Raw genomic sequence first — 27,312 nt, 5'->3', positions numbered from 1 at the left:
AACCAAAACACTTCGTCATCAACTCTGACCGATAGAGCTCCTCCGTGGCTAAGCGTTAGCGTACGCGCCTTTTCGTGGGAGACCCGGGTTCGATTCCCGGCGGGAGCTCATGTGGTTTGAATTCCACGTTAATCAGTAGGTCCACGTCTCATATAGCCTCGCTGCTGAAAGGGACGCTAAACTAAAATCAACTCAACTCTGACCGATGATCCACGCCCCCCTCTCCACCGACTAGACTTTACACTTGTAATAAAACAAGGCTGTGAAATTACCACTAATCGGAGTCTGAATTTCTACGGTCAATCGCTGAAGCACCGCTCTGTTACAATACCGGTGGATCTTACCTTTACGATATACAATGGTAAAATGTTTGTCATGGATCAAATTGCGATGAAATTAAACTTAATTATCATGTACAATTATTACCTTATTGACTTACAGATAGTTTTCAGTGGAAAATAGGATGAAATTTGGAAGCCTCAAATCAATGTAAAGTAGACCAACGTAAAGAAAAAAAAGAAAAGAAAACTAATGTTTTCCATATAATTAAGCATCCCGTACCAATTTAAAATTCCAATGTAATTAAGCTTACAGTACAAATTTTGTGTCCATTTTCCTCAGCCTTACGGTTTGATTACCTTATCCTCTGAACGCTCCATATAATAAACACAAGCTTCAGCATAAATTATAATAGAAAGCAATAGATATAAAATGCGAAGCACTGTAGGTTTTGTTTCTCATGATTCTCAACTAATATCGATTGTTTTCGATTATTTTTTACAAATCAACCTACTACCGATTTCCAATATATCCAAAATGCCCCATCCCCTCAATAAAATATAATTTTAGTAAAATCTAGTACATGTTATGTTTATTAATAATAAAGAGTAAACATACTGAATTTCAGCGCTCTAACTTGAACGGCTTGTGTGATACTCAATTTTTTTCAAAAATTCGGATCCCACCCCTTTAGAATATGTATTATAATCAAAATGATATGCATATGATAACTTCCCAGTTTGGATTGTTGCTTAACTATATGCCAAAATTGATTTCGTTTAACTTTGGAATTTGGCAGTGACGATCACGTATACATAGTTACATTCAATTTTTTATGTAAAAAAATCATATATTACAAGTGATTCAAATTTTTTCCCCAGTAGTTAGCTCCTCTAAAACCTCATAGGCTATGTTTCAAAAGCCAAGCAGTAAGTCCTGTTGCTATTTTTATAATTGCAAATATCAATATAGTGCTTGCCTGATTTTCTTTTTTCGATAGAAACAAATGCGAAAAGAAGAAAAGGGAGGCCTTGAATGTAAAACGCAGACAAATTCACAAGTGTTCACAAGAAGCTGTCTACAATGCACTAAGCAGATTGGGCCCGTGGGTCAGAGTGGATCGGTGGATCAGTGTGAGTTAGACTGGGTCTGTCGGTCAGAGTGGGTCACGTCCTGTTGACCCACAACCCACTGACTCACTCACAAATCTTGACCCACTCCATCTCTGATCGAAGTTTCGGGTTTTATCGAATGTTAGAATATTATCGAAGTTTTGAATATTATCAAAAGTTCGAATATTATCGAAGTTTCGGGTATTTGAAAGTTCTAGCGTTATAAAAATATCAGGTAATTTTGAAAATTTGATTATCACAGAAATTTCTGGTATATTCGAAAGTCCAAATATTAACAAAATTTCTGGTATTCTCGAAACTTCGGGTGTTATCGAAATTTCGTGCATTATCCAAACTTTCAATATAACTGACATTTCGGTTACTGTCGAACCATTACCAAACTTCATTCTTCGAGTATTCTGAAGTTTTCGAATGTCATCAAATTTTGTCTACTATGATATTTTTTTGATGTGGTTTTAGGTCCGCCTCTTATGCGTGAGGCTAATGTTTCTCCCACAGAAAATGTACATACCTGACTGACATTCGAATCAAGGGCCCCAAGCTTAGAAGCGCAGAAAGCTAACCCCTTTGCTAGCAAAGTCGGCATGAAATCTTAAGTGCCGGTAAGAATACGGAAATTAATAATACGTCAGGTATGAAGGAAAAAGTGATTATTAATGTTTGATATTTTACTTGTAATTTGAAAGGATTAGAATTTATCCTGTAATTTGAAAGGAGAAGAAGTGAATACTAGATGTTAACATAACTTTCAAAAAAAATGGGTGGTTCAGATTCAAACCTTATAGTCGTCGAGCCGTCCACTGTGATTCATTTTTTCTGTCCCTTTTAGCCCACCCTATAAGAAGGTAGGGCTAATGTGATGACTCGGGCCGTGTATGTGTGTATGCCATGCAAAGGGTATCAGATAGAGCGACACTATTTTGCATACACTCTACCATTGTAACTTAGTGCCACAGATAACAGAATAGGCACGGTAAAAGTTGTCAGTCCCACCATTTCATTTCAACATGGTGGAAAAAAATGGAAGCAACAGGAAAGTGACGAAGTATACTTGCGCTAATATTCTAAACCGAATCGAGCAATTCTTTGCAGGATTGCTGAAATTAGTCACCTACAGGTTACAGGCTTATAACTTCATCGAGCGCGGACCTCGTCCGGTGCCACAAGGAATGCTCAAAAACGACAAAAACGAGGGGTTTTCTGCGACCTTCTCATCAGAGGGGAATGGATGCGATTACTGCCGTATATGGTCATAGACATTTCAAGATGGCGGCAAAACCGACATTTTGGCCATAGGAAGTCATGCTAAAAATAGAAGGGCGGTCTCAAGTCCCAATTTCTAATCGTTACGTATTAGAGCAGTACGTGATCATACGCATTTCAAAATGGCAGCAAAGAAGGAAATGGCGGGCAACAAGATGATGGCAAAAAATAAAATGCAAACACTGGCGGAAATTCAGGAATAGCTTGCTTTCCACTTACAGGTAGCAAGTAGATATTTGATGAAAAGAGATCTGTTCTAAAACATATCAATAATTTAGTGTAAAATGTGCCTACTTCACATAACCTACGTAATACCATCAGTCGAGAAAGAAGAAAAGCTAAAGATATACCTCTGAAACGTACAAAGCGTCAGATGCAAAAATAGCAGTAAAATATTATAGGTAGTAATAATAGAAGTAGCAGTTGTAGCGCCCCACAGGGCCCTAATCTCTGGGAAGCCACGGCTAAGTTCAACGCTCAGCACCATATCGCTATCGTTATCAGTAAGCTCTATCTTTAAAGGCTTTATTTTCACTGGTCTAGGCCGCTCGGAGAATAGATCTCTATAACGAATTAGTAAGTCTGCTAATTTAGATTTGAGACCATCAGGTAATTCGGTTCTAGAAAGGATAGTATCTCGGATCTCATCCACTGGTACAAGATAATCTTCTTGGTTCACTTATTGAACTATAGGTTCAGGTTCGACTGAACTTATCCATAAGGAGTTCAGGTTCAACGTCGTTGGCTTACCATCGAGATCTTTAAAGGTGAGGATACGGTTGGAAAAGTCCACCACACAGTTTATTTGTTCAGAAAGATGTTCCAAGGAGAACGTCTGATTTCATGCCTTCCACAATAAAGAAAGGAACTTCAAGCACATGGCCAGAAAATTCAAGATACAAAGTCTGTTGACCCTTGACTCGGTGTTTGTTATCACCCACAAAAGCTTGTAAAGTTACATGTTTAGCTGGAAGTAATTTGGCAGTACGTAGAACTTCTACTATTCTTTTCCACTTATCATAGCTCAACAAATTGGCTTCACACCCACTGTCTATTATACAGGATAAAGATAAACCTGCTATTTGGCCTGACAGATAAGGAGACTTTATAAAAGCACTATGTTCATTGACATTATAAGGTGAGTTCTTGTTTAGAATAAAAAAAACTGGAAGAGGGGACTGGGTAAACCATGTACCATTAACTCTATTGGATAACATCGTTTCTGGCTGCAGACTTAGATTTTGGCGGGCTCCAGGCGACCAATCAGGAGTCAGCCCTCAGCCCTGTTAATTTAAAGCTGAATTACATTGAGCATAAGGCTCAGTGACCATTTGTGAATTTACACCAATATTTTCATGATTGTTTCAAAAGTTAGGACAATGAGCACAAGTACAAGCTAATGTATTCGGTTCAGACTGTTCACAAGAACTTCCTTAGGCTGGGATAACTCACTGATTGTTAGTATTTCTAGCAAAACCATTATTAATACTTCGATTTCTAACATTAACTCTTCTGACATTACGATTATTCTGTCTGTTGCTAAAATTAGCATTACCGTTATTATTATTGCGATTACCAAATCCAAACCTTCTTCTATTGTTACGCCTAAAGTTAGAATTGTTATTACTATTGTTAGTACCAGAAGGATTATCACCTAAATAATCTTTAACATTGTCATAGCCTACTTGGGCCCATTTCTCTTTGGTCGATACCTTATTCTGAGAATTAGAATTTGGACCAGAGCTACCTTGTTCATTATTATTTTCATTAATCATGGTAGTGGCAAGATTAACATCAAAATGCACATTTCGTTTTTGACTTTTGCTAGGAGGATCATTATCATTGCCAGGTTTGCGATTAAAACTAAATGACTCTAAGGCAACTAAAGGACTGTTTAATAGCTTAGTTTTATGAGGCACCTCAAGTTTCATCAAACGTTCCGCGAGCTCAGACACTGAGGTGAATTTCACCTGACTTAGGGTAAACTGATACTCTGGAGGAAATGTGTCAATTAAATAATCCACTAACTCTATTTGTGACATGTTATTCTTAAGCATCCTCAAACCTTTGGAAAGTTTCCACACAAACTCAGAAGCTTTTCCGTGAATGCTTTTCCGTGTACTTAGTGGACAACAAATATCTCCATTGAGCCCTACAAACCTTAGGATTTAGATACTGTGACAAGAAAAGACGTTTAAAGTCATGGTACGAATGAATTTGACCTGAGACCTGTGAGATCCAACAAGTAGCGGAATCTTTCATGGCTCTCATGGTTACTAACACTTGATATTCAGGGTCAAGATTCAACAATTTGAAATTGTGCTCTAATTGTTGCAAGAAATCAAGTGGAGAGATTTCCAATACATTCCCTGTAAATTCAGGAAAGTGACTCAAATCTGACAAACGTAAAGATTTTGAACAATTACCATTATTATTGTTACCATTAATACTAGACAATTGAGAACCATTAGATAAAAATGAGGGAACATCTGGTTCCAAGGTGGAAGTTCTTGGATAAGCAGAGTCACCACGACCAACACTGACTGAAGAAATGCAAGGCAGATCATTCCTAGGTTTAAAATTTTGAAAATTAGAGGGATTAAATAAATTGTTTCGTTCAGGATTAGGAGAGCCACTAAACTTCCGACCATCCAAACCTATATCACCGCTAACTGAGAATGAGTGCAGTGAGTGTGCTACATGACATGCGAAGAAGAGGTGGAAACACAACTAAGATTATTAAAGAAATGTTGCACCTGGGACAGATTTACATTAGGAGGGCGAAAGCAAGAAGTAGTGGTTACTGAAGTAGTTTCTATCAACGGACTAGAAACAACCACAGGAATCTCAGAGTGACTCCGGTTTTCACAAGTACTAGAATGAGAAAGCCCTAAGAATCTTGCAAAGTCTGTGAAGTGCTTCCGCTCGACATCAACAGCATTCGAATTAAACTGGTTACCCTGGTCTTCCACTTCTTCATCATAATATTGATCAAAGAGACTATCCACCTTGTCCTTTAAAGCTTCAAGTTCATCTTGTAAACCTAAACGAGAGTTACTGACCTGATAAATTTCCTTGACTTGATTGGACAAAGTTTCTAGTTGGTGCTTGCATGTACGGTTATCCCTTAAACAGTTGAGTAAGGTTTCTTCTTGAGAAGCTAAATTCTCATTCACCACTTCTATTTGATGAGTCAATTCAGCAGTATTATTTTCTAGTCGGCTACTTAAAGCTGTGAAGCTAGCATCCTGCTCTTTAATGTGACGATCCACTGTATCACTTCAATTCCGACATTTCCTTTCCCACACTAATCACAGTTGACTTAACTTGAGAGACTTCTTCAGCTACAACTACCTTTATAGAACTTATTTGGGTAGTGAGCTGTGCTAAAACCTCAGAAAAATTAGAAGCAACACCACCGGTTTCGCTACCACTTCCACTTTCACTATTTTCCACTAATGATCTAGCATGTAAATCATCAATTTCAATAGTATTGTCTACTGATTTGGGAGATTTTACCAAGCATGTATTACAATCCCACAATCCCACAGATTGGGCTTGCCTTTCTCAGCAAACTCTTCTTCACTTAACCCGGCACACTGTCTACAGTATCAAGTGTTACAAGAAGTGCATTATAATAAAGTGCCTGAATGGCCACACTGACGAACTTTCTTCTTAGACTTATTCATTCTGGCACTAAAAGTCTAACACATGCACCACTATTAAAAAATTTACACTGAAATGTTTAGTTTATATATAGTTAACCAAATAAAATAACTTTTGATTCACTGACATAGAATGGGGGTCCCCAACCCAATTCGACACTATCTAACCAAGAGCACTTTGCACTTCACTTACAATGAAAGCTAATCTAAAGTGACTAGGCTTTTTTTTTTTGACTGAAGACATTAGAAAAAACGGTATCCGCAATTGGAACTTAAGAAATACAAGAAACATACAGGACACTGATAAACATGGAATATAAAAAAATGCTAACGAAATTCTATATAGGAAAAGCAAAAATAAAAATTACTAAAACATAAAAATCAAAAGCTACCAGCTGAAATCGTCAAAAACGAAAAACCACCCTGGCTGACTGTCGCCAAAAACGAAAAACCCGCTGTAGCGCCCCAGAGGGCCCTAATCTCTGGGAAGCCACGGCTAAGTTCAACGCTCAGCACCATAGCACTGAGTTAATAGTAAAAGGGGGTCGCCACCTGTGTACTAAGGTGAACACAAGAACCAAACAATAAAAGAAAAATAAACTAAAAGAAATTCAACATAAGAGAAATCAGACAAACTGTTTACAATTAGAACGAAATTAAATGAACACAGCAACTAACGAATCTGATCTAAGCGAGACAGCTGCCTGAATACTCTACGAGTACCCAGAGAACAGCCCTTTCCTTGTGCTAAAATATTCCTACCTGTAGATAACTTGAAAACTCTGGTAACCAAGAATATTTGTTGGGTTAGAAACTGCTAAATAGTAAAGACTGGGATTACAGGGAGTTAAAGTTTTATTTTTACCTATACTAATTGATATAAAACATCTTGCGACAGGGACGTGAATATGTGCCCGGTTACACAAATTTACTTGCATAAAAATAAAAAAAAAGAACTTAATATAGTTATTGATCTTATACGCTTATGAACGGCGAAAATATGCCATGATTAATATGAACACTAATATACAAACACGATAAAATAAATATGTAGACAAAGTATCAATGAGACAATGATACACCATGGTTATGTTAATTAAATCACCATTATCTTTGTGTACACTTATAAGAGCTAGCTTTTGTATACATTTGCAACAAACCACGACTAGTCGGGTGACCGAGACATACGTTTAGTAATTTACTCATTAAATTTGGTTATGTACGTTCTTACTCAATAAAAGTGGACAAATTAAATTTGATAGGCTTGAAAAGACATCATGCACTAATAACACGTTCCGTGACGTATATATATAGGAACGTGTATATATATATATAGGTAGGAAGTTAAGATAAGAGAGAAACCCATTTAATCTACGTTATAGATTGTAACTTTTTAACAATCTGCGAATGTGTTTGGGATACCCTGCGGAGAGACAAGAAGAGAGAACTTTAGAGAGATCAACGAGAATTCCCACAGTAGCCTAAGTTCACTACTGAACAGACCAAAGACGAGACGAGTGGACAAATGAGGACTAGCTAGCGGGAAACACAAACTTTAAATTACTGAGACACACTTATTAGTTTAAAACAAGAACATATGGGAGAACTAGAGGTTCTCGATCTTATTATCCGTACAAAGCATTTGTGAATCTTTAACCTTGCTGCTGGCTTAATACTAATCAGCCAAGTTAATCTGCGCTAGATGTGCATATGCACCTGGCGTACAGGACTTAAATAGGACACTTGCAATACGTATATACATAAAACACGGAAACCTTCAGTGAATGGGTTACAGCATCCGTACGAAGCGGAGCAACACGCCTACTACGAAGGTAGGCTCTCTTAGATACTGGTTACTTACCCTGGCATATTAGCCTTGGTAAACATAGGCATGATTTGATTTCACATTAGACATGCACACACTTAAAAAACACACTTAAGAGCTTCACAGATGAACTAGAAACTTTAGAAACTAAAATAATAACCACTAAACACACACACACAAGGAAATCACTCAATTGACTCGCCGCACAAGATCGACCAAATGATAGAATTGATGGGAGGTTCTGTATCTCCTCAATGATGAATTTTACTGGATTCTCTGGTAGATGCAGTTCAACGGCGGAGTAAACTGGCAGGGCGGAGAAAAGCCGGTGCGCTCCAACCAAAACATTCTGGACTATACAAGATGGTTTCTGTGATGTTACCGCTATGCGTTAAAATTCTCATGGATTAATGTTCACATTGCGTATGAGTAAAGGGACAAACCCCAATGATGATACATGATGGATGAAAATATACGTACAAAAGCCCTGGGCGCGGTGAGTTATAACTACCCAGCGCATGATTCGATCTCTTATACTGGAAATCCATAGCTTCATCTTCACTTTAATCTTGTGAGTACACGGGAAGACTTTCACATCAATCATACGGTTGTATGATCGTTCACTACGAAGATTCGAGCTCATGATTACACAATTGAAAGAAGTAGTCACATGACAGCTGATAAGTCATAGTATAAAACTGCTGGAGCAGCATAGCATGCTTACTGTTGATACACTATTAATAAAGAAGTGATTCATGTCACTATAAAAGCCACGACAACAGAACTCTAGCCATCTAGATATTAATGATGGTTAATTAAGGTGAAGGTGCGTCTGATAACTTGACAGTTGTGTTCCTAGGTTAGAAGCGTCGTGGGTTGGGGCCTCCGACTTGGATTTAGTTAACCATTGTCTAACCTCGACTTTTGCTGGAGAAACACATACTATAAACTTCAGAAGACATAACGAAACGTTCACAGAAATAATGGAATTGCTGGAGATATAATAGATTTCAGCGAAAACACTGTGCACTGATACAGAAAATTACACAGACTAACTAAGTCACGTGGCTGAACAAAAGAGAATGATGAGCCCCAACTTTTTCTCATTTTCTTCCAAAACTACATCATCCACGACTACCCAAGTCACGTAAAGCCTTCTTCGTGGTTACAACAATCCTAAACTTACTAGAAACACTCCGATGAATAATTTATATTACAGTTCGACCATGATTAATCGGCGACCTGACGCAACCACTGCTTAAAAGTTCGACATGTTGTTTTCCAGTACCCAGAGTTCTGTGCGCGAATCCGCGAGCATGATACTTTTTCAGTGTTGAAAAATATATACTTGCTTACAAGTTATACCTTGTAAATTTTAGAAATATTTACAACCTTACAAGGATACTATTGGGGCGTTACACAGTAATATTAATAGTGAGAAAATAGTAATATTATTGATAGTCGTAACATCACGAATACACTCAAGGTAGGAGCAAATACTCGGATTCAAGGGTGACTCAGTGGTAGAGCGTTCACCTCTGGTGCATGGGGTCCGTGGTTCGATTCCAGTTCGTGCCAAGTGAACTTTTTGGTAGATAAACACCGCGTGCATGGGTTTCCTCGGGGTTCTCCCCTTTCCTCCCACTTTCTTCATTCCACCATTTCATTCATTTCTCATCATCACCGTCTTCTTTTGCCTAGTCGGCTTAAGCGTGGGACGTAAAACTCAAAGATCTCATTTTTCGGATTCAAGGGAGTTCTCTTGTCCCCGAAAAATACACAAAAAGAATAGGTATATAATGAAAGTAAGAAGAAATATTTTAAAGTAAGTTCCATCAAAATCGTACAATCTGTTCGAGTGTTATCGTTGGACGTCACATACAAATAGACAACGCGATCTATAGAGTGTATGGAACCCAAAATTCCCAAAGTTAGGTTCAATGATACTCGAAGTTTAGATATTACACGAAATGTCGACAATTTCAAATACTCGAAGGGTTTCGAGTGCTAGATAATAAATTTTCAAAACCGAAGTTCGATAAGTCTTCAGCCTTATCGAATTTCCTTACCTCTAGACTACCTAGCTATATCAGAAACTGCCTCCACCAGAACTAATCTAAATGCTCGAAACCAGGTGCAAAGTTGAAGACTTTGGTGCAGACAGAGGTTAAGTCCAAAAAGTGAAAGTGTAAAGGAGGTAGCTTCACAATGGTTTCCACTCATTTGATTTTCTTTAAACTTTATTTATTTAATTCTCATTATATTGTTTGACATTTGTCTCTCTTTTTTCTCTCTCATTATATTGTTTAAGTAATAGTTAACCGTTCTTTAAGAACTGTCTTATAAATCTCCATTATTTTCAAATATTTCTTCGTTGCACTGGAGGCTACAGAAATACAAAACATCCTCGAAATATTTTGTACTTATTTTCGTTTATGTACCTAGAGAGGAACTGAGGTATAAACTTCGATAACTCGAACTTCGGACATCTTGGAGATTTTTTTAATGAAAATTTACCAACATGAAATATACTTGACAAATTCACAATATTAATTACTGTACAAGCCCATTATAAGCCATTACAGTTATGTACACACTGATGGTCAAAATGTTGCAACTTAGCATTACTACGTTTCATCTGTCTCTCTGACAAGAATCAACTAAAAACTAATTCAAAAGTATTTTTTTCACTTAAAATGCTTTATCCTTTAATAAATGATGTATATATATTCAGGGTGTATCGTAAAGGACTTTAGAACCTTGAAAACTAATATTGATTTATTCATTTATCTTAGACATGGATTTGGAGTCATTTTGTTGCAAAATACATCAAGTTTTGACTCACGTAGTACACTAGTTCAGAAACAAGTCACTTCAAGCGCTAGTGGCAGTTGTAGCAAAGATGGCCGCCTTTAATGGTCCTGAGAGTGCTAGCTGTGTGTTTTGGTTTGAAAAATCCAAATCTGCAACAAATTGTGTAACGTAATTTTCGTGCAAAGTATGGTAAAGATCCTCCCAGTAGGCGTACTATTTATCAGTAGCATAAGTGTTTTATTGAAAGTGAATATTCGGTAAGACATAACAAATCTTCAGATCGTCCCCTGACGTTTGAAGACGTTGTAGAGCAAGTGAAACAAAACTTTGTGAACAGTCCTACAAAATCAATCCGTGTGCTTCTCGGCCGGGGGTATAACGTAAAGAAATTGATGTATTTTGCCACAAAATAGCATCAAAACCATGTCTGTTGGCTAAATAAATAGATCAATATGAGTTTTCAAAGATGTAAAGTCCTCTTTGATACACCCTGTATTAATACAGTATTATGTAATGTGTTTTATGGCTATAGTAAAGTCACTATAGTCTATAGCAGAGTATAGTATTGCTAATGAAACATTATTTTTAATTCCTTAGGCACAACTTTCTCATTATCCTTCAATATGGTTGCCTCTTTATGATTAACAAACCCCTCCGCTTTAGTCAGATTATTCAGAGTTCACTGTACTGTGAACGAGGTATATAACGTTTAATGTTCATGCATTTAAAGTTAAATATACGAGGGTAAGTGAAAAATGGTCCACAATGTAGCTATAACTTTTCTTACATTGCTCATACTGACCTGTTACGCTGTTGTAGTAATGCCATGAAAGTTTGATTTGAATTTCTCCATTTGTTTTCCTTCTATTGTAGATAGATCATGGCCGCTTCATTAGAAGTTTGCATTAAAGAAGAACAACGAGCAGAGATCCGGCTTTTGTGGTCGGACTTTGTATCAGAGGCCGCAATCCATCAAAGGCTTTTGGCAGAATACGAGAACAGTGTCTTGCTGCAACAGTGTCTACCAATGGATTGAAAAATTCAAAAATGGTGGCACAAATGTTATGCACGAGGAAGGAGCCAGGCGACCATCTATGGCCACAAATGATAACAGCATTGAGCGTCCACATGATATGGTTCTGTTAGACAGACGAGTGACTATTGATGGCACATCGCCTGGAAATTAGTCATGGTTCCTGATACACCTTGTGACCACAAAACCAGGATCACTGCTCGTTGTTCCTCTATGGTGCTAACTTCTAATGGAACGGCTATGATCTATCTGCAACAAAAGGAAGACAAATACAGGAATTAGGATCAAAGTTTCATAGCAAGACCAGAACAGCATAACAAATAAAATAAACGAGGACACAAGTCAGTATAAACAATGTAAGAAAAGTTATAGGTACATTGACGATAATTTTTGACTTACTCTCGCAATAGTTTAATAAATATTCCTCATATTACAACGTAAAACATTAGTTCTGAAGAGATATTTCATAAATTTTATAAGTTTTAATATCATTTCATCTGTAATTATATAAGAAAACTTTTTTTCTTTTACAGCTAGAAGTGCATTGATTTCAGTACAACTTCGACGACGTATTCGTCAGCTGCCTGTACAAGGTTCGGCTTTTCCTTTGCCTGAAGAAAATATATCGAAATATGCGGAAATAGGAAAGCCAGCTGTTTTTCCTTGTTTAAGTGTTGACCGTCACCCTATTGTATACACCATAGAATGGTTGTGTGAAGGATGTGGAGATTCAGACACAAGAAAATATGGTCAGCCCATTAGACTTGTGACATTCAGCAACGGATCGTATGACAGATGGCAAGGAAGCAAAAGACTAAAAATTATTCCGTACACGTTTGATCTTCTCTTTCAAACATTCTTGCCAATCGATGCTGGAAAATATACATGTAAAGTAAACAACGAATTGTCTTCACCTTCCATGCAAATATATTATATAGGTAAAATGATATTACACTTAAAATATTAATACAATAATTAGTAACGTCATTAACTTCAGATATTCGGTAAATATTATTCATTAGAATTATATAATCCATTTATCTTATACTTTATATTTGTCTGTCATCAGCTATAAAGTACAAAATGCAAGAGTAGCCACCTACTTTTAGAAGTTATAAGTATTCTATACAGTACAGGGTTAGCATAAATAAATAATTTGTTTTGAAGAGCCTATATTTTCAAAAGTGTTACACGTACACACATGAAAGATATATATGAAAAGAATTGGAGTGATGTAAGTGCATATCTTGATATTGCTACCGACAAGCGAACTGTATATAAGCTACTAAATCTACTTAGACAATATGATCTTTATGTGGTAAATCATAAACCAACCAGAGGAACAATATTTTTAGATAACGTATTTACAAACACAAAAGCAGAATATGTAAACAGTAATGTACGTAAATTTCCCTTTTCAGATCAGGACGACGCGTTAGTTAAACTAATAAATGAGTCACTGTACACAAATATGGCATAACCTAACTTCCGAGCTAATTACAACTAGACTCATTATAAAAAGTAGCCTAGATAACTATTCAATCAGTATCATATATGAATTGGGTTTCGTTTATTAAGTATGATAATTCAAATGTCAATAATACTTTGATGTTTTTTTACTAGGTTTTTAAACACTTTGGAAATATATGTTCCAAAAGGGGTAGCCAGGTGTAATTCAACAAAGAATATCAAGTTAAATAATGAGACTTGGTATACTCACAAATTGTCTGCCATGAAAGCTAAAGTAATGCAGTATTATAATATATATATATAAGCGCGTAATGACTAGGAAATTTAAAGATAATTACAATATTGAACGGAATAAATTCAAAACTTCCATAAATGTAACGAAAGCAAAACATAATGTAAATGGTATCGAAACTTCATCAACGATGCAAAACTGCGTGGAAGATAATTAACAAAGTAAGAAAAAAGTTATAATTCACCTGTTATTCTCTTCCTAGATATTCTAAATACAAAGTACTTACGGAGCTTTATTACTTCTGTAGAGGAGATCGAAAGAAGAAATGGGAAAGTTAAAGTTAAATTATACCAGGATATTAGTCAACATAGTTCTTTTAGTACGACTTCCATTATTAACCAAGTTAAGTCTGATGATGTCATAGAAGTAATTAAAAAATTAAAATATCAGATAGTACGGATATATTTGACATTCTAATAGCTTTTCTTTTTAGTAAGTCTTCTCGGCCTATCAGCTAGGTAAAGGTATTGATATCCGATTTTCGAATGCAGACATTGCCCCATCTTCAGGGATTGTGATGAAGAGACTGGAGATGTGGGCTTGTATATATGACTATCTAGGGTCGTAGCTATGAATGTTGGCTTGTGATTGGCTGAGGAAAATACTGGCTTCTGACTGGCTGAAGAATACTGGCTTCCGATTGCCTGTTGTTTTGGTTACGAGAAATGGCTTTGTTAAATGTTTGTGTTCTGTTTCTGCAATCCCTGAAGATAAATGCAATGTCTGCATTCGAAACGTTAGACATCAATACTTTTACCTGCCTGATGATAGCCCGAGAAGACTTACTAAAGTCACATCGTCAAAAAAAAAAAAAAAAAAAAATCAATTCTAATAGCTTAATTAAGGATATCATCAATCATATTGCTAAACCTTTTCCAATATACTTTAATAAATGTTTTCTTCAAAGAATCTTTCCTACTGCAGCTTAAGATATTCCTGAATACAAAAAGGGTGATCGTTTGAGTCCGCCAACTATCGTTCAGTATCTCTAAAATTATAGAAAACAATGTGAAAAATCAGGTTTATGAACATTTTACTCAGTAAAATATACCTCTGCAGGTTTATTATGAATTTAGATCTGAGAAATCAACTATTAATGCAGTTCAGCCTCTAATAAATAAAATATATGATATTTTTGGAAAGAACGATTTCGCTCTACCTAGTTTCTGGGATTTATGTGAAGCATTTGACTGTGTAGATCATTATATTTTATGAAATAAATTAACATATTATTTTCTCCATAACAATAATTAAACTTTATAAATCATATTTAGAAGAGTGTAAACAGGTAGTTAGTATTAACAGTACAATTTCACATAGCTTGGCAGTAAAATATGGTATACCTCAAGGTTCTGTTTTTGGGTCCTCTACTGCTTTTAATAATGACAAACGATTTACCACTTAATACCAATACTATATCATTTGGAGATGATACTACACTACTAAATACGAATACACGTTTTGAAGAAGTGTACACAAAAGCTGGAAGTACAAGAATGGAGCAAGAAAATGGTTTAAAACAAATGGTTTTATATTAACTCAACACAAAACAAAATGATTGGATCCTATCATTTAGCCATAACCATTTTAATGATAAGAACAAATATAAAAATACCGAGGTTAAATTTCTTCGTATATTTTTAAACAGCCAACTGACATGGGAATATTCAAATTGCATGTACAAAATTTTTCCGATTGCCCTACCTATTAACAAGATCAGTAACAGTTCCTTATGAATGTATGATAAATTTGTATTTTATTTATTTATTTACTTATGACTTCTTTTACGTGGCGAAGTTAAGGCTCTGCAACCTTCTCCAAGCACTTAACCAGGTGCATACATTCTTTAAAACAAAAAGCACCAATATATAGAAAATATTAACAATTTCAAAAGAAAAGCATTGAACCACATAAAAAAAAGAATATACCACTGAAGTAAAAAAATAGTTAAACACTTCAAAAACAAAAATTGAAAATAACATACAATATAGGAAACAAAATAACATGGAGAAACTTAAAATGCATATATCATGTAGCGGTACCAGAACTATGAATATATAAGCTGTACAAATTAGCATAGGTTACCTATTGGTTGTGTGTTCATATGTAGGTTATTAATAATCTCGTAAAACGAAGATGACTCATGAGCTACCAGTATCCTTATCTTTACTTAAGAGAAGGGAATTTACAGATTTTTTAAATTTGGCAACTGTGGAAACGTTATGTATTAATTGAGGTAAACTGTTCCAGAGGCGTGTAGTACTTACTGTGAAGGATTTTGAGTATGAATCAGAATTGTGACTGGGTATGGAGAGTAAGAAATTATCTTGTGATCTTGTGCTTCTAGTATGAAAGTCTGATAAATATAAAAATCTACGGGCAAGATACGATGGTTGTAGTAAGCATTTTGTACAACAGGGTAAGATTATGTAAACATTCTATGGAAACAGGGATTTCTTCTTCCAACTAACGTAAGCCATGACAGTTTTTTATAAAAGGATGTGAGATGTTCCCTGTAAGTTATATTGAAAATAAATCTAACGCATGCATTTTGCACTCTTTGCAAGCGCTTTGATTGATTTTCTGTTAGATCAGAATAGACTGAGTCGCAATAGTCAAGATGTGGAAACACCAGTACCTTGACAAGTTTGATCTTCAGAGATATTGGTAAGAAATTTCTTAGTCGATTTAACGTATGCAGGGCACCAAATGCTCTCTTACAAACTGCATTTATTTGATCTGACCAGGAGAGATTTTGATTTAGTATGACTCCCAAATTTTTGACAGTTGTGGAGAATGGAATAACAGTATTGGACAATTTTATATGCGGGAGTTGATAGATATTAATATAAGAGAGAGTTCTTGGAGAGCCAATTAAGATGCACTGCGATTTTGTTGCATTTAATTTTAACCCATGAGCCGTAGACCAGTCGCTGATTTTGTTTAACTCAGTATTTATTTTCTCAATCGCATTATTAATATCTTGTTGGGAAAAAGAAGCATATAATTGAAAATCATCAGCGTAAATATGGTATTTACAATAGGTGAGAATTTTAGGGAGATCATTAATGTAAAAGGCAAAGAGAAGGGGACCTAGTACGCTACCCTGCGGCACTCCACTGTTGATACAATGCCATGTCGATATGTGATCCTGATTGATCACTACTCTTTGTTTACGTTCATGAAGGTAAGAATGAAACCATTTAACCACTGGTTCAGAAAAATTAAACAATAATGACAATTTCTGAAGTAATATGTCAAAATCAATCGTTTGAAATGCTTTACTATAGTCAAGTAGAGTCAGAAGCGTTAGTTTTCTATTATCAATAGCCCATCTTATATCCTCAGTTACGTTTACTAGTGCAGTGCATGTGCTGTGATTACTTCGAAAACCAGATTGAAATGTATCCAATAAATTATTTGTTGTTAAGTATTCCCGAATTTGATCATTTACAATATATTCAAAAACTTTTGAAAGTACAGGAAGGACACTGATAGGACGATAGTCTGCGATATTGTCAGCGTTGTTCTTTTTTGGAAGTGGGCGGACCTTAGCGAGTTTAAATACTGTGGGAAAAGTACCTGTGGCAAGAGAGTAATTAAATATGTCAGTGATAGGATTAAGTACATGCGGTAGGATTTTCCTGATCATGGTTATTGAAATATAATCTGTACCAGTGGCTTGAGATTTAATCCTTTGGATCGCTTTTAATACATGTGCAGGCTGTACGTGAGAAAACGAGAACAGAGGGTTAATTTCTGAAGCTACAATATTATTCATTGTTTGCAGTTTCATGGAGGCTGGTATCATACGGCTTTGACAGAAAAAAGTATTCAATTCATCTGGCGTATAGTTAACTGCGTTCTTGGCTATGTTTCTCCCAACACCTAATACTTTTAGCCGTTTCCAAAGAACTGCTCCATTATTTTCAAATTCAAGTATTTCATAGGCAAAGCGCCGTTTTGCCTTCCTTACTTCTTGAGTGCAACGGTTTCTTAATATTCTATAGTTTTCAAATTTTGTATTGGGACTTATTGTGCTATCACTGGAAGGATCACTATTTTTCACATGTCTCCTGTATGCTCTATAAGCTTTATCTCTCCGCGCCATTAACGAACGTAATTCATCGGTTAACCATGGTGATGGAGGTCGCAAAACGCGTTTCTTAACTACTGGGGCGTGTCTATCATACAAATTTATTATTAAAGAATTTAGAGTATTTACCTGCTCGTCAACTGGAGGGAGGCAGTTTATTGAGCGCCACGGCAAGCAGGCAGCGTCGATATTCAGGTCTACTTCATTCATGTATCTAAAGTCTCTGTATGATGTGAATTTAGTTTTATATTGCGGAACTCGAACTTTGTAGGATATATATAACATATCATGGTACGAGATGCCGGGTGTGTGGATTTGACCGTGGCTAATTACGTGTTCTTCCTTGGATACCAGTATCACATCTATCCATGATTCTGAGTTCCTTATGTGATGGGTTGGACCAAGAGGACAGATAGCAAGGTTAAGGCCCGAGATCGTATCCCGATATTGCAAGACTTAGTCTTTCGTTGTTAAAAGATCCCAATTTGTATCACCCATTATTATGGAATGCTGGTAATTGGGTAAATGTTTTGCAATATCGTCAACAAAGTTTATGAAAGATGTACGGGAGGGGGGTACGACACACAACACTCAAAAGCAATGTCTGGTGACCTACAGTGACTTCGAGTATAATATATTCTGAACTACTGTTATATACACCAGCTGACTGAGAGAGAAGTTTGACCTGGAAGTTGTCTCGTAAGTATATTGCCACACCCCCGCCGCGTTTACCCTTTCTATTGTTTGTAAAGAGATGGAAACCTGATAAATGAACGAGGTTGTTTGAGAGGGAATCCTGTAGCCAAGACTCAGAAATAAGTACTGCATGCACATGTTTAAAAGAGGATACAGTGCTTTCAATTTCCACGAAATTTGAAAGAAGGCTTTGCGCGTTGAAATGAATAGCATTGAAGTTCCCTTCGGCACATTCTGGTTTCCGGTCATGAGAGGTAGTTTCCAAAGGGAAGGGAGGAAGGTCATTGTCACTTTCTATGAGGGTGGAAGTATTTTGTATTTTTTGATAGTGTAATTGGATATATGATTTTCCTTTCGGGTAATAGTAATCCCAATTTGTATCATGATATTCTAGTGTTAGAAGAAAATATTAGGAGTATTGATGGAACATCTAACAAAAGAACATATATTTGTCAAGTGCTACTTCACACAAAGCAAAACTTTACAAATATCACACTCAGGGAGGAAGTACATACATATAATACTAGATGTTGTAAGAAAATTCATGTATTGTCTAGTAGATTAACCAAAGTAAGAAACAGTTATTTGATTGTAACAACGAAGTTGTTTAATAAGCTAACAACCTCCATGTAGCACTTGCGTCAAAAGCTTTAAAAAAAAAAAAGTTGTATAATTTGTTAATTTCAAACCCATTTTATACCACTGAAGAGTTCGTTAAATGTATAGAAACTGTGTTGTAATTTTTATCATGTTATTTATTATTATTATTATTATTATTATTATTATTATTATTATTATTATTATTATTATTATTATTATTATTATTAAATTTACTATATTTTGTTATTATGTTAACCATCACCGAATTTTGTATAGTATGATTGATTATTATTACTCATGTATACGAGGATTTCTATTTGGGATCCATCCCGCTCAATACACTTATGGAATCTGTCGCCAAGTTCATACAGTTGTCTTTGCTCACACGACCACTGATGTGGAATGTTGTTTCGTCAGAAAACATAAACAGAATATCCGGCTGTATGTGCACTGAAAGATGCGGTAAGAGATAAAAGAAGAAATAAAAAACTGAAAGAAGAGGTAAAGGAACTAGGTCTTATGGTGAAGAACACGGAAATGAACTCATTAAGAGAAATTTCCATATTAAAAGAAAAAATGGGAAACACACATCTAAACGAGAAACAAAGGGAAATAGCATTAAAAAAATCGAGAACCTAAAATCAGACAAAATGGAAACAGATGAAGCGTCTATATCACGGTCAGAAGTAGTGAAACAGGGAAGGAAGATCACAGAGAAGGAGAAAAAATTATGGATTTATCAGCTAAGACAAAACCGGCACTAATCTTTAGACCAAAAAAGGTAGAAACCACCAAACAAACGGCACAAAGACTGGTCGAAGTCATTGATCCAAGGAAAGAAAAATTAAAAATAATCGCAATGAGAACCATAAAGGACATTGTCGTACTGGAAACGGCCACTAAGGAAGATATAAATAGAATAAAATCGAAAGAAGAAATTAAAAGTAACTTCAATTAGAACAGAAAAAGGAATCCACTAATGATCATATATGGTGTTTCATCCGATCTAAAAGATGAAGAAATTCTGGAAACAATGATCAAACAGAACTTCGAAGACAACTTACCGGAAGTAAAAGAACAAGTTAAGGCCAGATTTCGTGCAGGGAAAAAGAACCAAAGAAGTGCCACTTAGTAATTGAAGTTACACCTAATATCAGAAGGTACTTAACAAGTAAGGACAAGGTTTATATCGATTACGAATCACACAAGGTTAAAGACTTCCTAGTGGTGCCGAAGTGTTACATCTGTCAAGAGTTCGGGCACATCACAAAATACTGTGATAACAAAGATAAAACAAGATGCAGATACTGCGGTGCACTGAGACACAAAAGTGAAGGGTGTGATGAAAAAGATAAAAACATTTGCGTTCCTTGCAAACCGAGGCACAAAACATGTCAAGCCAAAAATACGGAGGAATGCGTATCCTTTAGAGTAGTCCGAGGGAGGATAATTAGTAAAATAAACTATGGGTAAAGATATCCAACAAAAAGATAAAAATAAGATAAACACACCTCCAAGCAAAGTTAAAAGAGACAGAATAAGACTGGAAGCATTCGTAGAAAGGAAGAGAAAAGAGAATATAACAAAAAAGAACAAATATGTACAAACAGAAGATCCAGATACAGTGAAACAAATACAGAACGAATTTACAACATTATTGGAGAATGGGAAGAAAAAACAAAAGAAGAAACATACCTTGGAAGAAAAATTGGAAATACCCAAATTGGAAAATTCGTTCACACATGACGAAGAGAAATACTTATTTCCACCCAAAGAAGAGAAAATCCAAGACTCAACAATTACAACATCCACAGATATTTCAGAAATATCTCCAATATTCTAACAGTGGCGTTTATGCAAATAACAAGGGATCTTCATGAGAAGGATAGATCTATAACATATCCCGTTCTGGAGGAAGTAGACAGGATGGAATTACGAACTTATGACTTACCGGCGAACGGATGGGAATTAGTAGATTTAATCGACGAAGCATTTGAATGTCGGGGAATTTATTGCAATTTGGAAAATGTGTACAAACAACTCGTTAATGCTCATGGACGAATATATTTCGACTTCAGCAAGTCCGGTAAGGAGGCATTGGTCCATACTAAATATGCATAATAAATTTACAAAATTAAAAATAGTGCAAAACAACGCCCAAAGATCAAAAATTGCCACGATGGAATTAAGAATATTTGTTGAAATCAATGAAATAGACATAGTAAACATACAGGAACCATACACTGTCAAGAGCAAATTAACAGCATTTCCGTCGACAGCAAGAATAATAAAGGAAGGATCCGAAAGCAATAATGGCAATCATGAATAAAAATATCGAAGTACTAAAAATTGCGCAATATTGTGACGAATGGACAGCATGCACGGAGGTAACCTTCGGTAACAAATCCTTTTGGCTGATAAATTCTTACTTTCAATACAGTTTAAATATACAGGATTTCATACAGAAAATACAAACAATAATTTGGCAAAATCAAAGAACTAATTTTATTATTACAATAGATGCAAACGCAAAATCAAGTATGTGGGGCTCACCGATAACAGATGACACAGGCGAAATCTTGGAAGATTTTGTTCTACAAAATGGTTTAAGAGTTATAAATAAAAGTAACAGACCAACATTCGCAGGCCCGAGAGGAACGTCCTACATTGATGTTACTATAAGTACTATTCAATTAGAGGAACAAATAGTGAACTGGACAGTTCAAGACAATGTAACAACAAGCGATCATGAAGTAATAACATTTAACATAGAAGATACAACCCTTGGAACAAAAGGTGAAAATTATAACATACGAAAAATAGATTGGGAACTTTTCGAGAGAAACCACAAATTGATGACTACGACGACCTAGATAAATTTGTAACAGATATAGAAAATAAAACAAAGAAATCTATAGAGGAATCTATAGAGAAGTCAAGACATAGATAAAATGTAATGGCTTTTGGTCCCCAAAACTAGAAAGACTAAAGAAGATAGCAAAAGCAAAAAGAAAAAGCTACCAATCTACAATAATTCCTATACTTAAAGAAAGAAGACTAGAAAATTATAGGCTAGCAAAACATAAATATACAGAGAAATTATTAGCTGCTACAAAGAAGAGTTGGGAACAATTTCTAAAAAATAATATAGAACTGGATCAACTAATCATGCTTCCCTACAAACTAATCATGCAGAAAATTAACAACATAACGCTAACTACACTAAAGAATAATGATAATTCATATACGAAAACAAGAGGAGAAACTATGCTTAAACTGTCAAATAAATTCTTTCCAAGAGATGACGTAAGTGAAGAAACAGATCAACAACGAAAACTAAGAGAAGACTATAACCAAATTATCAGAAAAGAACATGAAGACCAAATTGACCTAGTAATAAATGAGGAAATCGAACAAATAATAAAGAAATTGAAACCAGGAAAAGCCCCTGGATTAGACGGAATAAAAAATGAAATTTATAAAAAGAAAAAAGAAATATGGATACCTTATATAACTAAATTATGCAATACTCTACTAAGGAAGAGGAAATTTCCGCTCCCTTGGAAGGAATCAAAATTAATAATATTAATGAAAAGTGAAGATAGAGACCCAACAGATGTAAGCTCCTACAGACCAATATGCCTCCTTCGGAATATTTCCAAAATTTATGAAAAAACAATAGTTTCCAGATTACACAAATATAGGAATATTGAAGGAGATAGCTTGCAATACGGCTTTAGGAGGGGCAAATCAACCGAGGACGCTCTAAATGTTTTTGTGGAGAACATTTTGAATCTCAGGAGCGCAAAAAAGTACGTATTAACCTTATTTGTAGATATAGAAGGGGCTATCGACAATCTGTGGATACCCTCGCTGGTACGAAGACTAAAAGAGCTAAAAATACCAGAATACCTATGAACACAATAAAATATTATTTTCAAGACAGAAAAAGAATAAAGGAAGAGAATGGTGATATAAGCATTAAAACACCAAAAGGATGCCCACAGGGATCTATTCTAGGCCCATTGATGTGTGACATTGAATTCTAGCCATGCGAGGAGGCATTAAACAAAACTTAATGCGTAGATAGAGTAATAGCCTTTGCAGATGACCTAGCAGTAATATCAGCAAACACAAGAAGGGAAATAGAAGAAAATTCAAAAGAAATAATAAGAATATTGCAAGATTGGAGTTCAGAAAGTAAACTAAAATTATCCAAGAAAAAAAAAAACAAATATATGATTTTTGGAACAAAACTGGTAAGGGATCCAACCATCAAAATTGGAGAAGAAAAAATAAAAAGAGTAAGCGAATTCAAATATCTTGGCATTCAGGTAGATGATAAACTAAATTTTGGACATCACATAAATTACATTAGTGATAAAGGACAGAAAGTTACCAATAAACTAATAAATATAGCAAGTAATAAATATAAGCTTCCACGAAAAATAATAAAAATATACCACGACTCAATTTTAGGGGCAAGTATGAATTATACTGCCAGCGTTTGGGCTCACAGGTTGTTAGAAAACAATGCACTAAAACTGAAAATAGAAAGACCCTAAACAAATATAATGATCAGACTAAGCGGGGCATTTGGTACTACTCCCCACAATGCACTAGCTGTATTGCTGCGGTTAAAACCAATGCATTTATTAATAATCCAACGGGCGGCAATGTATTGGTTTAAAAAAGGAAACAAAAGTAGGGTACAGGACCTAATAGGCAAAGAAATAGATAAAATACAAGATATAGAGCAAGTAATATTAGAAAAGTGGCAACAAGACAGGAATAACTCAGAGAAGGCAAGAAGAACACATAAATAAATCCCAAACATAAGTGAAAGAACAAAATGGAACCATTTTGAAACATCTGCAGGCCTTGTCCACTTCTTCACGGTCCACTTCTTCACGGGCAATGCCTTGCCCCTATGGCCAATATTTTCAAAGGTTTGGCTTAAAAGAAGAAGGGAACTGTGGTTGTGATGAGTTTGGAACTCCGGTACACTATGTAATATGGTGTCCCCTACTAGAAGACCGAATGAACGAGAGGAACAATATAAGAACAGGAAGATTAGAGCATATTATTAGCGAATAAAGTGCTGAATTAGGTTGGATGTATGAACGTGTGTATGGGGCGTTCCTTTCGGACCGGAGGTATCTTCCAGGATTGCTGGTATTTCGCATGCCCCGGAAGGAAGTGCAGGAGTGAAAGTGAGCTCGACACATCCAAGAACACACCGGATTGAAACTCCGGGTGCGTGGGGCCGAAGTGAATTTCGTATTTCGGTGGTGGGTCATCGTGCATTCTAACATACAACACATTATTATCTCATAGAATTAAGAAATGAGACAAATGAACTCGGGTAAAAGAGAACAGTGACCGTCCACGATCTTGTCGCGTACGCGCCGCTTCCGGTTCCGGTGCATACGGCGGTGGGACACAACTGACCAGGGCCCGCGCTAAGTGCTCCGAGTGGGCCGTGGACCCCAAGCCATTTTATTGGGGACCGTGGACATACGTAAAACAACCGAGGAACATATATCAAAAACAGAATCATCTCACATGAGATAGACAAGAATGCACGAAAAGAACGGAACAAGTGTAGTGTGTGTAGTGGAATTTGACGTTAAACTGTGTTTCACACACAGGAGTGTGATAGTGTATTAGTGTAATATTATAAATACCAGTGTAGACAGTGCTTAATAGTGATAAGTGAAGTGTGTGTGTTTAGTGATTTTGTAGGAGAATGTGGTAAATTAATAAAAACATACAGGAGAGAATCAAATTATATACAAGGATGAAAAACCAAATAATACAGGGAAAACCTGAACGAAATGAAACAAAGAAGAAGAGGGAATACCACATGGATGAGCTAAGTATAGACTAAAAGCAATGAATGATGACATTTATGATAGGATCAATGTTAAGCTTGACTTGAGTCAGAAACTAGAGTAGATTAGTTTGATTAGATAAAGAAGACTTAAATCATCATTAGAGAATAGTAGCTAGTAGTTAGGATGTGCTGTTTTTTCTTTCTTAGAATTTTATTTTGTTTTGTTTTGATTGTTTTGTCTGTTCAATGTGTTGTGGTTTCGTAAACCAACCCTCGTCCTGGTCCTTGTCCTTGTCCCCGCTCTAAAAAAAAGAAAGAAAAGAAAAGAAAAAGAAAGAAAAGAAAAGAAAAAGAAAAAAGAAAAATGAAAGAAAATGAATGATGAAATAAAGAAGGAATAAAAGATTGCAATGATGATAGCCCGTTTCGGTTTAAATCTTCAGGTGCCGAAACCGAAGAGGCGCGTCTGAGCAACCAATCTATGTGCACCATTTCCAAGATAATTTACGCAGCATTCACACGTTATTGCTTGTCCGCGTTTGCGAGATGCTGCGCAATCTGCAAATGGTATGGCTTCATTTCTAAATCACAGTGTAAACTTCTAACCACTGACCATTGAGAAATGTTAGTCTCTAGAGAAAGTCTGCGTGAGAACTTGGTTGGGCTAGCTACCATCGCTCCCCAGAGAAGGATGATTCTCTTCAGTTCGGATAGATCTCTTTCTACCACTTCCCTTGCAATCATGTTGAACGGACCACGCTCTTAACAAACTTCTCGTAGATCCTGCCTACTGTCAGTAGCGAAGGTGAGATGACCAACTGTCAGTCATCCCGTCCGGTCCAGGCCGTGAATTTTTCTTGTAAAATGCTTGGGGACTAAGAAAACTTCATCCAGGCAGCAATTTTCGTCCTTCCTCAATGAAATATTCATTGCCATGGTTTAATCCGCAGAAAAGTTAACATCTTTTTGCCTCACCCTATATATATATATATATATATATATATATATATATATATATATGTGTGTGTGTGTGTGTGTGTGTGTGTGTGCGTTCTTTAATAGATCTGTTTAACAATTTGCATTTTGGAAAAACAATGATATAGTTTACTAGAAACAATTCGGTGCTCTTTCTTTTGACTTGCACAAATATTTAAATTACAGTTTCCTTATTTTCTTAATGAATATAATAACTATGATCGTACTTCTAACTGAATGTTATTTTTTAAATAAATTGCATAGTAAATGTAAGAAATATTATTGTATGTTTAGATATTTACAATTTCGTAACACTTAATCTCACCTAATTGAAGTGACTGTCAACTGCTTTTCTTTTATTAATTCATTTCAGATAATAAGCTTACTCCATGTGAAACTCGATGTCATATATTTTCATCATATCAGTGGGACACAGCGACAGGCACAAGGACTGGATTACTTCCTGCTGCACCAAAGGAATTTCCTTTTAATGTAAGCTTAATTCCCGAATTTTTCATATAGATATGGTAATTTAATAATTTAGTAAAGGAATAATAAAATCCCTAATAATTTAAATATTTGTTTATTTATTTACAGATGTTTCAGATACGGATCAATGTCCATTTTACAGTGAAAGAATGTAACAATCAAGGATGTTATAAATAGAGGATCTGCTCATATGTATCTTCATCCTATTAAATCGATGAAGCCAAAAAAGTAACGAGCATCGGCACGTCTGATTGGCTACTCTCGTTTCTGCCATCGTCTGATTGGCTACTTTCGTTTCCGCCATGAATGTTGGCTCAAAACATTGCGATCTTATTGGGCGGAGTGGGCAGAATAGGGCTGACGAAAGTGTGACGTTTGGCTTCAAGATTTTGTTGTAAGGGTACATCCTCTATTTAATAAGATCCTTGGTAACAACGTATATAAGAAATAACAAAAAGAAAGAAAATATATATTAATAAGAAAGTACGCAGGAGCAAAACGGATCGTTGAGTTCAGTATTTATATTTGCAGACCAAAAACAGATAATAATACCAAAGTCCATATTTCTTTTCACGCGCTACCCTATCCAACTGTTCTTAAGTTGGTCACAAGGAAGCGAGTGAGGTTAGATTTACATCGAAGTTGCACCACCCAACTATGACGTATTGTCACGTGGAATTATCATGGGAGAAGGGTGGAATAAAATGAGCCCTGTGGGGCTTATAACCCCCTTCGCTACGACCGGATGTTGCAACTTCAATGTAAATTTAACTACATACCAAGGAAGGCAAGGAAGCGTATCCCTACCTTTTTCCCTCCTGGTGCCTCCGGCATCTCCCACTCTCT

At 35.8% G+C, this 27,312-nt stretch overlaps 1 protein-coding gene across 1 annotated transcript in view; it reads left to right on the top strand.

Annotated features, from left to right (window-relative positions):
• LOC145672845 (tryptase-like) overlaps window positions 1–27,312 on the top strand; it is a 113,461-nt gene that overhangs the window by 26,053 nt on the left and 60,096 nt on the right. The window contains exons 3-4 of the mRNA XM_081741997.1: window positions 12,546–12,950; window positions 26,351–26,469. Of these exons, the coding sequence (XP_081598123.1) occupies window positions 12,546–12,950; window positions 26,351–26,469 (524 nt within the window). The remainder of the gene's footprint in view (window positions 1–12,545; window positions 12,951–26,350; window positions 26,470–27,312) is intronic.

The sequence above is a fragment of the Thermobia domestica genome, chromosome 16 (assembly GCF_964235325.1).
Source record: "Thermobia domestica chromosome 16, izTheDome1.hap1.1, whole genome shotgun sequence".
Classification (NCBI taxonomy): Eukaryota; Metazoa; Arthropoda; class Insecta; order Zygentoma; family Lepismatidae; genus Thermobia; species Thermobia domestica.
The sequence above is the reverse complement of the archived record's forward strand: the minus strand, read 5'-3'. Positions and strand labels throughout refer to the sequence as shown.